General features: G+C 41.5%; 1 protein-coding gene across 1 annotated transcript; it reads left to right on the top strand.

Moving 5' to 3' along the window:
• Window positions 1-10874, top strand: CEP57L1 (centrosomal protein 57 like 1). The gene is made up of 10 exons (XM_054393033.1): window positions 1-142; window positions 1090-1269; window positions 1859-1980; window positions 2393-2509; window positions 2953-3030; window positions 4729-4825; window positions 5839-5918; window positions 6014-6243; window positions 8095-8239; window positions 10668-10874. Exons 1-10 carry the CDS (start codon window positions 1-3, stop codon window positions 10872-10874), a joined length of 1398 nt encoding a protein of 465 aa, XP_054249008.1.
• Window positions 10875-11972: the final 1098 nt, after the last annotated feature.

Below are 11972 nucleotides of genomic sequence, written 5' to 3'. Positions count from 1 at the left end.
ATGGATTCTGAATCAAAGAACAATTACATAGGAAGCTTTCTTCAGCCACCAAGTAAGATGCTTCCTGCAGCCTTTGCTTCTGCAGAATCAAAGAAGTTGGCAGCTGTTGGTGGTGACAGGCCTTCTGTGCCAAATAACCAAGGTAAAGTCCTTAAAGTGGACTTTTTAATTGTTCTATGTGAAACCTCTTGAGCAAACTCCTTCTTGTGTTTTACTTAGTTCAGTGACTTGCTGCAGTTATCAGAATGACATTGAGACAGGATGTATATGTGTCCTGAGGGAGTAGTCTCCTCAAAGTCAGATGTCTGAAATGGAAACTGCTGCAAGTCTTCTAACATCCTTATAAACTTTGGCCTTGAAAATTGTTTACCTTAAAATTGTCAGACTTCCTCTAAAACTCCTTCAAACTCAGCAGAAGGCTTTAAATACAGCCCCAAAAAAAAAAAAAGAAGAAATTATTAATATGGTACCCTGGCTTAAAATGGACTTTCTGTAGTGCTATTTGTTTGCCCTCTAGTTTAAAGTCACTTCTAAGTCTTTTTTGTGTGGTGGGATTCCTTGGGAGAACTGCAGGCTCTCAGGAAAGTTAGCAGCATGGAAGTTACTCTATGAAATATGGGTCCACTAGGGTTGTCTTGTGCCTTGATGGGTAATTACTGTGTGGAGCTCACGAGGCAAATGCTTGGTGGCTTAGCTTAGCTGGAGAGCTCAGTGAATCACAGGGATGCCATACTTGGACTTACTATCATGGGCAGCTTTTCAATACTGCACAGACATAGCCTGTGTGTGTGTGCCTGTGGTCCTTGTTCTTCACTTGAAGGATCTGTGACTTCTGTAGTCATCTTGTGTCATAGAGAGTCTGAACTTTTGGGATGAAAGGGTTCAGTTTTACATTATGCAGCTAGGTGTTTATGTAAATAAATGTTTGGCATACCAATAGAAAAATGGAAGAAGTGGTCCCACCTCTCTGGAGAACCTGTTCCAGTGCTCAACAACTCTCATTGTAAAGAACTTCTTTCCTAACATCCAATCTAAATCTACTCCTCTCTAATTTAAAAGTTGAAGTGTAACTGTTGCTTTGTTTTCTAGCTGTGGTGGCAGCCCTGAAAACTCTTCAAGAAAAGATCCACCTACTAGAGTTGGAGAAGTCCCAGGCTGAAGATAATCTGTGCAGCCTCTCCATAGCAGCTGCTCAGTGTAAGAAGGCCTTAGAGAGTGAATCCTACAAAAAGAATACAGCACATCAAGAACTGATGCAACAGAGGGAAGGTATTTCTCTTGAGTGGTAAGATGTAGCCACAGCAACTCCAGGACTGCATAATCCAGGGAGTGTTTATTTATTTTGACAAACTGCTAATTAATGCAGCCTGTCTTTTCTTTTTACTTCAGAACTGGGGAGGGGCAGGAGCCTGGTAATTGTGAATCAAGTTGAGATCTTGTTTCTACATATATCAACCAAATATTGTGTAACCCATAAAGCTGTTTGAAAGAATAAGCAGATTTCGGGTAGTATGTTTAGCTCCTACAATAAGCAAGCAGCTGCTTACATGTATAACACTGCTAACTTCAGAAAAGTGAGGAGAAGGGAAGAAACCAGATTCTGTTTAGGTATCCTCTGATCTAAATCAAAGTAAATACAGTACTCACACCTTTGGAATTTGTGCTAGGGACTAGCTCTGGAAAAAACATCTTGATTCTCATGTCCTTTATATAAAATATATTTTAACCACATGACTTGTTCAGGCTAACAAAATTTTCCTTGCATGTTTTCAAGAGAGAGGACTTCTCAGTGAGGTGACAGAGTGGCTACAGGTGGTCTCCTGCTGCTGTAGTGAATGTCTTTTGTTTCTCTCCGTAGGTGTAAGGGTGCAGCTAAATGCAGCTCAGTCTCGCTGCTCCCTGCTGGAGAAGCAGCTGGATTACATGAGAACAATGGTTTCCAGTGCAGAACAAGAAAGGAAAAAGGTTTTAGAACAACAGGTGAGGTCTTTCTAGCCTACTAACAAAGTAGTGATGTAGTTTAAAAAGACATAAATGTGTAAGATCTGAACATTTTTCTGGGCATCATTTTGCCTCAGCTGTGCTCAGGACAGTAGCAAACAGAAGCAATTTACCATCTGACTGGCTGATGACAACCATCCAATGAACTGTATGAAAAGACTCCCTAGGTGGAACTTCTAATGAGCAGAACCATGCTAATACTTGCACAAAAGGGCTGCTGGAATCTTAAGTCTTCTTTGTCTGCCTGGTATTTTTCATCACTTTGCAATTTAAAAAATTCTGGCATTTAATCTAGTTTAACACCTTTACTGGAGTGTGTTGGGGGGGGGCTTTTTGTGTCTGAAACAATTTAAGTCAGCTGCCAGCTCCAATCTTGCTTACTTTTTGCCAGGCCAAGCTTCAGAAAGAGGAAGATCAGAACTGGTTGCAACTGCATGCAAAACTTGAGAAGCTTGAAATGCTAGAGAAAGAGTGTCTTAAACTTACTGCTACTCAGAGAATTACAGAAGTAAGCATGCATGGAATGGCAATTTGAAAGTCATGAGATTCAGGCACTCTCTCAAAACTGTGGGATGTGGTGTGAAGCCAATGATTCTACTTTATTGCTTAGTTTTAGGTTAGTCCTGTGAGGAGCAGGGAGTTGGACTCAATGATCCTTCTGGGTCCCTTCCAACGTGGGATGTTCTATCACTCTATGATTCTATGATAGGATTGGTATGGCGTGCTGTAGTACTAAGTTTTGCAAGAGTTTCCTCTGTTAAAGCTAAGATCATAAAGCAGACCTGACTGAATGCCACCTTGGCTTCCCTTGGATGAGTCTTTTGTTCAGTCTGGGCTTTAAAAACTCCTACAGTTTTGTTTTAGTCCAGATGAAAATTGCAGGCTGCTTCAGACTTCTGACTCAACATGACAAACTGAAGTGTCACTAATCATTCTTGCCTTCAAATTCAGGAGAAGATCAAATGCTTGGAAGAAAAGCTTTGTAAAGAAGAGCATCAACGTAAGCTAATGCAAGACAAAACTGCTCAGGTAGACTGAAAAAGGTTTATTTTATCTTATTGATGACCAAAGAAAGATACTCTCTCTGTCCAAAATACCCTCTTTTCTTTTTAATTACATTTAAACTCCATGTATTTATTACTCCTGGAAAATGACCTAGGCCAGTTAGAAACTACACAGTGGAAAGCTTGCCAGTTGCATATCTCAATCAAGGAAGATCCTACCTGATATTTTTATTAATGATACAGTTCATCAGCTTCCAAGCTGGAATGAATTTCTAGAGAATCTGCAACTGAATCAGGTAACTTAGAGTAACTGTAAAGTGATCCTCTAAGAAATCCTATACCCCAGGTAAGATTAGTTATTCTCTTTGTTTCCCTTTTTTTGTTAACTTCTACTGAAATCTAATATATTGAACTATGCTTGGAAAAGTTTTTTAATCAGGGAGAGCTTGGATAATTCATTACTCTGTGAAGTCATAACCAGTTTGTTGGGCCACTATCTATCTGAGAGGAATATTTGCCAGAGAAAGTAAAATTAAAAAAACCCAAACCTTTTCTTAAAGGAGCAAAGAAGTAGTATTCCAATCCTCACTTCACTGAGTAGTAGCAGCCATTTTGAAAGAGAGCAGTTGTGGTGGCATTCCCTTGGGGTGGGGATGCAGAGCTGCAGAATAATAGTGAAAGAACCTGGCCACAAGCAAAGCTGGCAGCTTGAATAATTTGTGACTGCTGTCAGTTTTTACATCTCATCCAAGCACGATGGGCTTGTATCGGTCCAGGAAGCCTGGAAGGATGTGCAGATTGTAGCCTGGAAGGATGTGCAGACTGTAGCCTGGGTATCTGACCAGAATCACACAGCTGAAAATGAACAGGTTTTGGGGTACTTTTTTTTGTTAAACTGCTTGCTACTGCAGAGCAGAAGGCCTAGTATGAAGAGTTTCTCTTCTGAGAAGCATAGCAAGAGTGAGTTTCCCAGAGCAGATAGTCTGACTTTAGCAGTAGTATGAACATTTACTCAAGAAGGGGCTTAGGTGCAGTAAACTGAATATTAGTACCACCTTAGTTCACTGCAGGATACTTTTAGGTCTGCTGGAGCTGGCTTGGGAATCAGAGGGTGTGGGGTGGTTCACTTCCTTCTGATGCCAGAGAAGTCAGAATAATCTCACTTTTGTGGTGGACCTCCAGCATTGTTTGGCCGGAACTGTTACATATGCCAGAACAAAGTCCTTGTCCTGTGTCTAACTGGGAATGGCTCTTATCCTGTTTACCATGGGCCTCTGCAGCAGCTTGGAGCTACAGAGCAGACTGAGGATTGGCCAGCAGGTTTGACCTCAGTGTTACACAGATGGACTCAGTTCTCTCCACCCCTGCCAGAATGTAAGATCCAAATGTTCATATTCTTAGGATTTTCTGATCAGATCCCAGCATGTGGCAGGATTGGCTTATCTCAGTTGCTCCTTGGTACAGTGGAAAAATACAACTGCTGCAGCTGGACAGGAAAATGAAGACTTCTAAGACAGAGCTGCAAGATCTGCTGATACCCTGACATCCTCATAATCTGTTCAGTTTTTGAGTGTAGCTTATGCCTTCCAAGCAGGACTTGTGTCCTTAACTGGGTCTCTTTCATGCATGAGAGAAGAAATTAATTAACCATGTGATTTCATACTTCTAATATTACATTGAAAAGTTGTTTTGTTTTTTTTTTTTTTTTTGCTCGTTCTTACAGCTTCAAACAGGATTTGAAAGAAACAGAATTTTAGTGTCTTCAGCAACATCTCAAAATGAACCTAAAAAGGGAAATAGGAAGAAGAAAAAAAATAAGAAGGTAACATGAAGGTGTTTATTAGTGTACTGCTGCTGCCAGCATCTGAATTGCACAGAGATTGGAATTTCTGAAAAACAGTGATGTAAAAGGCACCTCATTTGTCTGCTGCACTTTATTCCATTTCCAAGGTGATGAACAGTGCTGAATACCTCTTTCCTTTAGGAATGAAAATGCTGCTAGAGCAGGTAGCACCTCACTGGAAAACTTTCCCTTATCAGCATAACAATAATCTCTGTTACAGTCTCACTGCCATCCCCCATGTCTTGTCCTGAGTGCCTTTCAGTTTATCTGGCAAAATCAGTTTCCAAGGTAATTGCAACTAGGCATCTTGAGGTGGTGCATTTAGGGGGCATTGCTGACATCAAGAGCATTCATTTTGCAACACTGATTACAGGTCAGTCAAAATTTTGCAACCATGGTTTTGCAAATCTAAGTAGGCAATGTTCGATTTCTTTATATGTCAACCTAATTGTCAAACTATCTGCTGAATGCATCTGGAATAAAATTTGCTTCTCTCAGGTGTTGGAAAGTCCTACTGCTTCCACATACTGCAGGGAAATGATTTTTTTCAAACTACAGGGAAACTGAAGTGATGCATTTCAGCAAGGTGGTGAGGGACTTTTTAGGATGTCAGGTAGTGATAGGACTAGGGGGAATGGAGCAAAACTAGAAATGGGTAGATTCAGATTGGATGTTAGGAAGAAGTTCTTCACCATGAGGGTGGTGAGACACTGGCACAGGTTGCCCAGGGAGGTGGTAGAAGCCTCATCCCTGGAGGTTTTTAAGGCCAGGCTGGATGTGGCTCTGAGCAACCTGATCCAGTGTGAGGTGTCCCTGCCCATGACAGGGGGGTTGGAACTGGATGATCCTTAGGGTCTTTTCCAACCCTGACAATTCTATGATTTCACTGCTTGTTTATTTGACTTACTCATTAAAAGATATAGTTTAAGGTTGTACTTTTGGGTCAGCAGATTGAAATTCTTGTCTCACTTTTCCTGTCTATCTTGTGGCAAAAAAATCCTACAATGAAGACAAAGCACCTTTCACAATTACATATAAAGGCTGGTGAACTACCCTTTGTGGCTGGGAAGGTGAGTGAAACCCAATGTTGTCACTAAATTACCATCTACAGTTTGAATAAATCTCTTTACTGCAATTGTTAATCACTTAATGATTCTGCTTTAAGTCTGTCAGCTGCAGCCATTCTGTCAGTGCAAACGTGCAGAGTGTGTTGCATATTATGAAGCATCTCAACCCACAAGCCTCATCACCAAGCCCAGGAGGAGCTACATCTGGGATTTCAAGACACAATGGACTTTCAAAATCTATATCCTCCTGTTCCACATCACCTACTGCTGCTGGAAGCCTTTCAGACCTTCTGTTGGCCATACAAGATGATCTGGGCCAAATGAGTTTGTGAGTACTCATCCCTGGTGTCATGAGTAAAAGTGACTTCAGTAGTAGCCCTGTTGAGATACAGGTGTGCTATAGTTGAACTGAGTCTGGTTTTAGTGTAGCACCACTTGTTTGCAGAATGGTCTGAGCAGGCCTGGATGGAATTTTTAACCTTTTTTTGCCTACTCTTGGATATATTGATATTAACTTTTATTATATTTGAAGATTCACTCTTGCCACATCTTTGGTACGTTTTGTTTCTATTAGCTAGTTACAGCCTAGTTTGTGTTTTTATTCTTATTAGACTTACTATTTAACAGTTCCACAATTTCCCTTTTTCATCCCTGACAGCCTAAACAATTACAAAGGTTGGACTTGATGATCTTAAAGGTCTTTTCCAACCATAACAATTGCAGGATTCTATGATTTTTCTCACACAGAAATTTCTTCCTATCCTGATGTTTAACTGGTCTCGTTAGCCAGCAACATACTGCTGCTCAGCTGGGATTTTCTGCTTCCACATCCTGTGCTTCACTGAGCTGCTATTGAAGTAGCACATGCAGCAAATGAGAAATCTTCCAAGCCTGTGCTCTGTAGAAATTTTTTAAATATTCTGAGATCTACAGATCAGACCAAGGATGTTCTCCTGGAGAAGGTACAGAGGTGGTGTTAATGTCGAGTAGGCCTGCAGCACGTAGTCAGTCTGGGTGGTGGGGTAGGTTAGTACAGCTATGGCAGGATTAGTCCTGTCACATCTAGCCTATGACTTTGTCCACACTCTTTCAGTGTTCCTTGTACGTGCATACATGATGAGCTGATGAGCCTTTGTGCTGAGACAGCCTGGCTTTTGTTCCCTTCCTCTGCTGGGAACAAGAGAACTTGCCAAGTCCTGTAGGGAGGTTGTGAAAGAGAGACAGTCTCCTGCCAGAAATGGGCAGGGTGTGGAAGCAGCTAACTCTGGGAGTGTATCTTTCTAGCCATGCAAGTAAATGTGCATTATAAGGCAAGCTTGTAGAACTGTGGGCCAGGTAGCTGGTCATAGTAGACATGTTGACAGGATGAGCTGTGGTTGGAACAGAGGAGAAGGTATTGGTTAAGCCAGTTGGGATGGTGACATTGAGCTGAAATCCTTGATGTGGCAAAATTTAAACTGACAACCAGTCTCTTCTTCAAAAAGCAAAGCCTGGCTTACCCATGGCAAGGCAAGGACAGGATTCTTGTTGTTTGTTGGTTGGGGGGTTTTTGTTGGTTTTTGCTGTTGTTGTTACATCAACAATCAGTTGCTTCAAGTAAACTGTCAGGGAGCAGCAGTACTTGGAAGTCAGAAAGCAAGCCATGACCTTTGTAAAGAGATTACCTAAGAGAGGGCCTTTGTTTTTGACTAGTTGAGGTACTCAGGTATGAAGTAAACCCACACAACTTCTTCTGGTCAATTACATTTTACATGTTGCTTTTGAGCAGAATATTTTAATTTGAATAAGCTGTCAGAAAAACGATGACCTGGATGTATTAAACAGTACTTTCCTGTGTTACACTGAGTTTTTAAAGTCTGCACTAAATTTAGCAGAGAGTGAAAATACCATGCTGCATGGCTGATGTTCACTCTCCAAGTTCTCATTTTGCACACTATTACACGTGTAGTTATGACTGTGACAGGGGGAAGGAACAAGATGCACATCAGCTATAAATCTGGAATAAGAAAATCAGGCCCACTGGAAGATAATTTCCTTTTCTAGTGTAAGTATATTCCTGATGTATGTTGTGTGAGGGGGTAAATCATGCTGGACAAAATGGCTAGCACCCGAAAAGTATTGAAAAAAAAGCCAGAGATTATGTCATAAATACTTATTATGCCATTCTTGTCTTTCATAGTGAGCATCAAGAGCTTCTGAAGCACTTACAGGAGACTCAAGACTCCAAAGGTCGTGAAGACCTGGAATGGGAGCTGAATTGCCTTGTAAAACAAATGGAGATTAAAGGAGAACAAATATCCAAGCTGGAAAAGCATCAGGCTACTGTAAGAATAGAATGCAAACTCTCCAGCTAGTAACACTCTAGTTGAAGGCTGCCACAACTCCTGTTATCATTAACTAGAATGTTACTGGAATGCTTGAGGCAGGATCTTCCAGTGTGGGTGGCTATAATTAGGCTGCTGGCTTGGTGTTCTTGCACCTCCAATTCCTGTATTGATCAAGAAAAATGCTTACCATTGGCAGCTAGGACTGGGTGCTAGTGGGAAAGCTTCCTGTCCTTTGGAGTTCTGCACTGCAGAGCTGGGCTGCTCAGTCTGTCACTTCTGCTCACTGTGTTAAGATGAACTATTGAGATTTCATTCCTGTCCCTGTGGGGAATAGGAAATGAAAAAGCTATCATTCCTGCACAAATGGGATTAAATGTCTTTTATGCTACTGAAGTATTGAAGCTTTTATTAACCAAATAGTCTATTGACCACAGCTTCTCCAACATCACAGGCAAGCCTTTCAGGTTGTTTTAACCCCCAAGCTGTATTCATTCTGGGATGATGAGAGGTGGCACAGCACACATGATATGGTGCAATCTTGTTGTCATCCTTGTCTATTATCAGGGTGCAGATCTGCTGGCATGTCACCTGTGCTCTGGTACAGCCTTATCAGAGCACACGCCTCAGGGTCATAGTGTAAATAACACTTCCCTGGTGTTTGTCTGCTTGATTGCTGTCCGTCAGGGCCTGGTTGTCAATGCAGGCCACTCCTGTGATCCTTGGCCTGTATTGGGGTTTCTGGTGCTTTTGCACACAGACTTTCCTGGTTGAATAGATATTAGAAAGAAATTCTTTACTGTGAGGGTGGTGAAACACTGGAACAGGTTGCCCAGACAGGTCATGAATGCCCTTTCCCTGGAGGTGTTCAAGGCCAGGCTGGATGGGGTCTGGAGCAACCTGTGCTAGTGGAAGGTATCCTTGCCCATAACAGGGGGGCCTGGAACTAGATGACCTTCAAGGTCCCTTCCAACCCAACCCATTCTATGAATCTGTGAATCTATGAATTCTGTTAGCATTTCTGATGCATATTTCTGCTTTTAGAACTTGGCACACTAAAAATACTCTACTCCTCTCTCTGTTTCACAGTTAATAATGTGCTCTAGAATGCACTGAAAGTTAATTATTTTTAGAAATGGACTTAAAGCCTAAATTGGCATATGGAGTGCTTCCAGCCTAAATTTGTCTTGGGGAGTGACCTTTTCATGCCAAGTTCAAGTCAAGACTTATTATCTGACATTTAAACCCCCACACACTCTTTAGCAATTAACCCTACTTATTCTGCTTTCACATCATGTTATGAGACTTCAAAATAAGCTGCTTAGATACAGTAACTGATGATAAACAGCACACAGTTTATAGGCATGTGGGGTTGGGTTTTTTGTTAGAGTGGTACAATCTGAAATGGAAAAAGGCTGCTGTAAATAGAAACTGGTAACTGATGATCTCTGTCCATCTCAAGCAAGCAAGTGATGGGGGCTCAACAACCTACTGAGTGTGGCTGAGGGCAGTTTTCTGTAGTGCTTTCTGTTACAGTGAGACAATTCTGTGCAAGATTAGTAGGTTTGGCTCTCCTTTCTTTCTCTCTTTTTCTTTTCTTTCTTTCTTTCTTCCTTCCTTTCTTCCTTCCTTTCTTCCTTCCTTTCTTCCTTCCTTCTTCCTTCCTTTCTTCCTTCCTTTCTTCCTTCCTTTCTTCCTTCCTTTCTTCCTTCCTTTCTTCCTTCCTTTCTTCCTTCCTTTCTTCCTTCCTTTCTTCCTTCCTTTCTTCCTTCCTTTCTTCCTTCCTTTCTTCCTTCCTTTCTTCCTTCCTTTCTTCCTTCCTTTCTTCCTTCCTTTCTTCCTTCCTTTCTTCCTTTCTTCCTTCCTTTCTTCCTTCCTTTCTTCTTTCTTTCTTTCTTTCTTTCTTTCTTTCTTTCTTTCTTTCTCTTTCTTTCTTTCATTCTTTCTTTCTTTCTTTCTTTCTTTCTTTCTTTCTTTCTTTCTTTCTTTCTTTCTTTCTTTCTATCTTTCTTTCTTTCTTTCTTTCTTCTTTCTTTCTTCCTTTCTTCCTTTCTTCCTTTCTTCCTTCCTTTCTTTCTTTCTTCCTTTCTTTCTTCCTTTCTTTCTTCCTTTCTTTCTTCCTTTCTTTCTTCCTTTCTTTCTTCCTTTCTTCCTTCCTTCCTTCCTTCCTTCCTTCCTTCCTTCCTTCCTTCCTTCCTTCCTTCCTTCCTTCCTTCCTTCCTTCCTTCCTTCCTTCCTTCCTTTCCTTCCTTTCCTTCCTTTCCTTCCTTTCTTTTTATTTTTTTATTTTGTTTTCTTTTGTTTGTTTTTTTGTTTTTGTAATGTCGCTTAGACATCTTTAGTTTGGAGTTTGATAGAAGTCCAGTAAGCTCAACAGCTGTAGGTCTCCTGAATATATAACATCTTAATTAGTAATCTTTCTCCCTAGGTGCAGAAATTAAGGAGAGAAACTCAGGAACTGAAGCAAGGGGCAGCTCATGTCCAACCAAAGTGTGGTGATCTAAAGGAAGCAAAGGAGATTGTAAAGAGAAGTGTGTCCAAGTCTTGTCCTGGGCAGAAAAGCAGAAGCTCTCTTCAGCTGTTAAAAACTGTGCAGAAACTTCAGTCAAGACTGAGAAAATGTGACAGTACCTGAGAACAGTAGTTCTGAAGTTTACTGTCTTAGAAATTTATGAAGTTGCCTGACAGGCAGGAAATTTTTTATTTCACACAATACCTTTTAAAAATAAAATAGATATAGCATAGACAGATCCATTCTAAGCCACCTACTCAGCAGTAAGTCAGTTTGTTCACCTCAGAATTACCTTTCTTGTAGGGTAGCTATAATTCAACTACACTGACTTGTAATAAAGTGGTTTAGTGGATTAATTAAATGCTTGCTTGTGAATTTGTCAAATAAAACTATACATTTTTTACACTTAAAATAGTTTGTGATCTTTGGTGTTCTGTTCCTCCTGCTGCCAAGGAGATACTTGGGGCTTGCTTTTCCAGAATGAGTTGGACTACTGCTTCTGTTCAAATAAGAGCAGTGGGTTTCCTTTTCTCTGTGAGACAGCAAATGAGAAGGGCCTTCCCAAGCCCTAAGGAGCCTAAAGCATTTGGTTTCATCCAGAGGTCCAGCATCAGGCACTGAGCTGAGAGAGAAAAATGCTCAGCAATTTGCCCCAAAGGCATAAAAATGGATGGAATGACTTTGTGTGCTGGACATGGCAGGACTAAGAGCAGGAAGCACCCCAGGAGGCCATCACAGCTCCTATGGCTTGGAGTTGGTACAGGAATAGCTGGCCCTGTCTGGACAGGGAGCTGGCATGTCAATCACCTGCTCCCTCTGTGCCTTGACCTGGCATTTTTGTTGACTATAGAAGCCCAGGGAGAGGGACCATTTTGGAGCTGGAGAAGTAGAACCCTGGCTCCTCTCTTGGACAAGGAGCTGTGATGGAGAGCAGCAGCTTTGGGTTGGTCAGACAGGTATTGCATGGGGAAGTGCTTAAACAATGAAAGCAATGAATAGACAGTCTTTGAAATGTGTGTGATGACAGAGTCTGTCCAGAATAAAACTGCTCTGTTTGCCTTTCTGTGGAGTGAGTGGCTAGAGAAAAAGGAAAGGGCTGGAGCTGGTCCTGTTGGCAGCTGGACATTTTGCATCTCTGCCCTCTTCAGAGGGGATGGAGAACAAAAAAGCTGAGCTGCTCAGAGCCAGGAGCTGGGATGTGAGAGGGGACAATAGGAATGG

The sequence above is a fragment of the Indicator indicator genome, chromosome 27 (genome assembly GCF_027791375.1).
Source record: "Indicator indicator isolate 239-I01 chromosome 27, UM_Iind_1.1, whole genome shotgun sequence".
Lineage (NCBI taxonomy): Eukaryota > Metazoa > Chordata > Aves > Piciformes > Indicatoridae > Indicator > Indicator indicator.
Note: the sequence above shows the minus strand (reverse complement) of the source record. Positions and strands in the feature narration are given on the sequence as shown.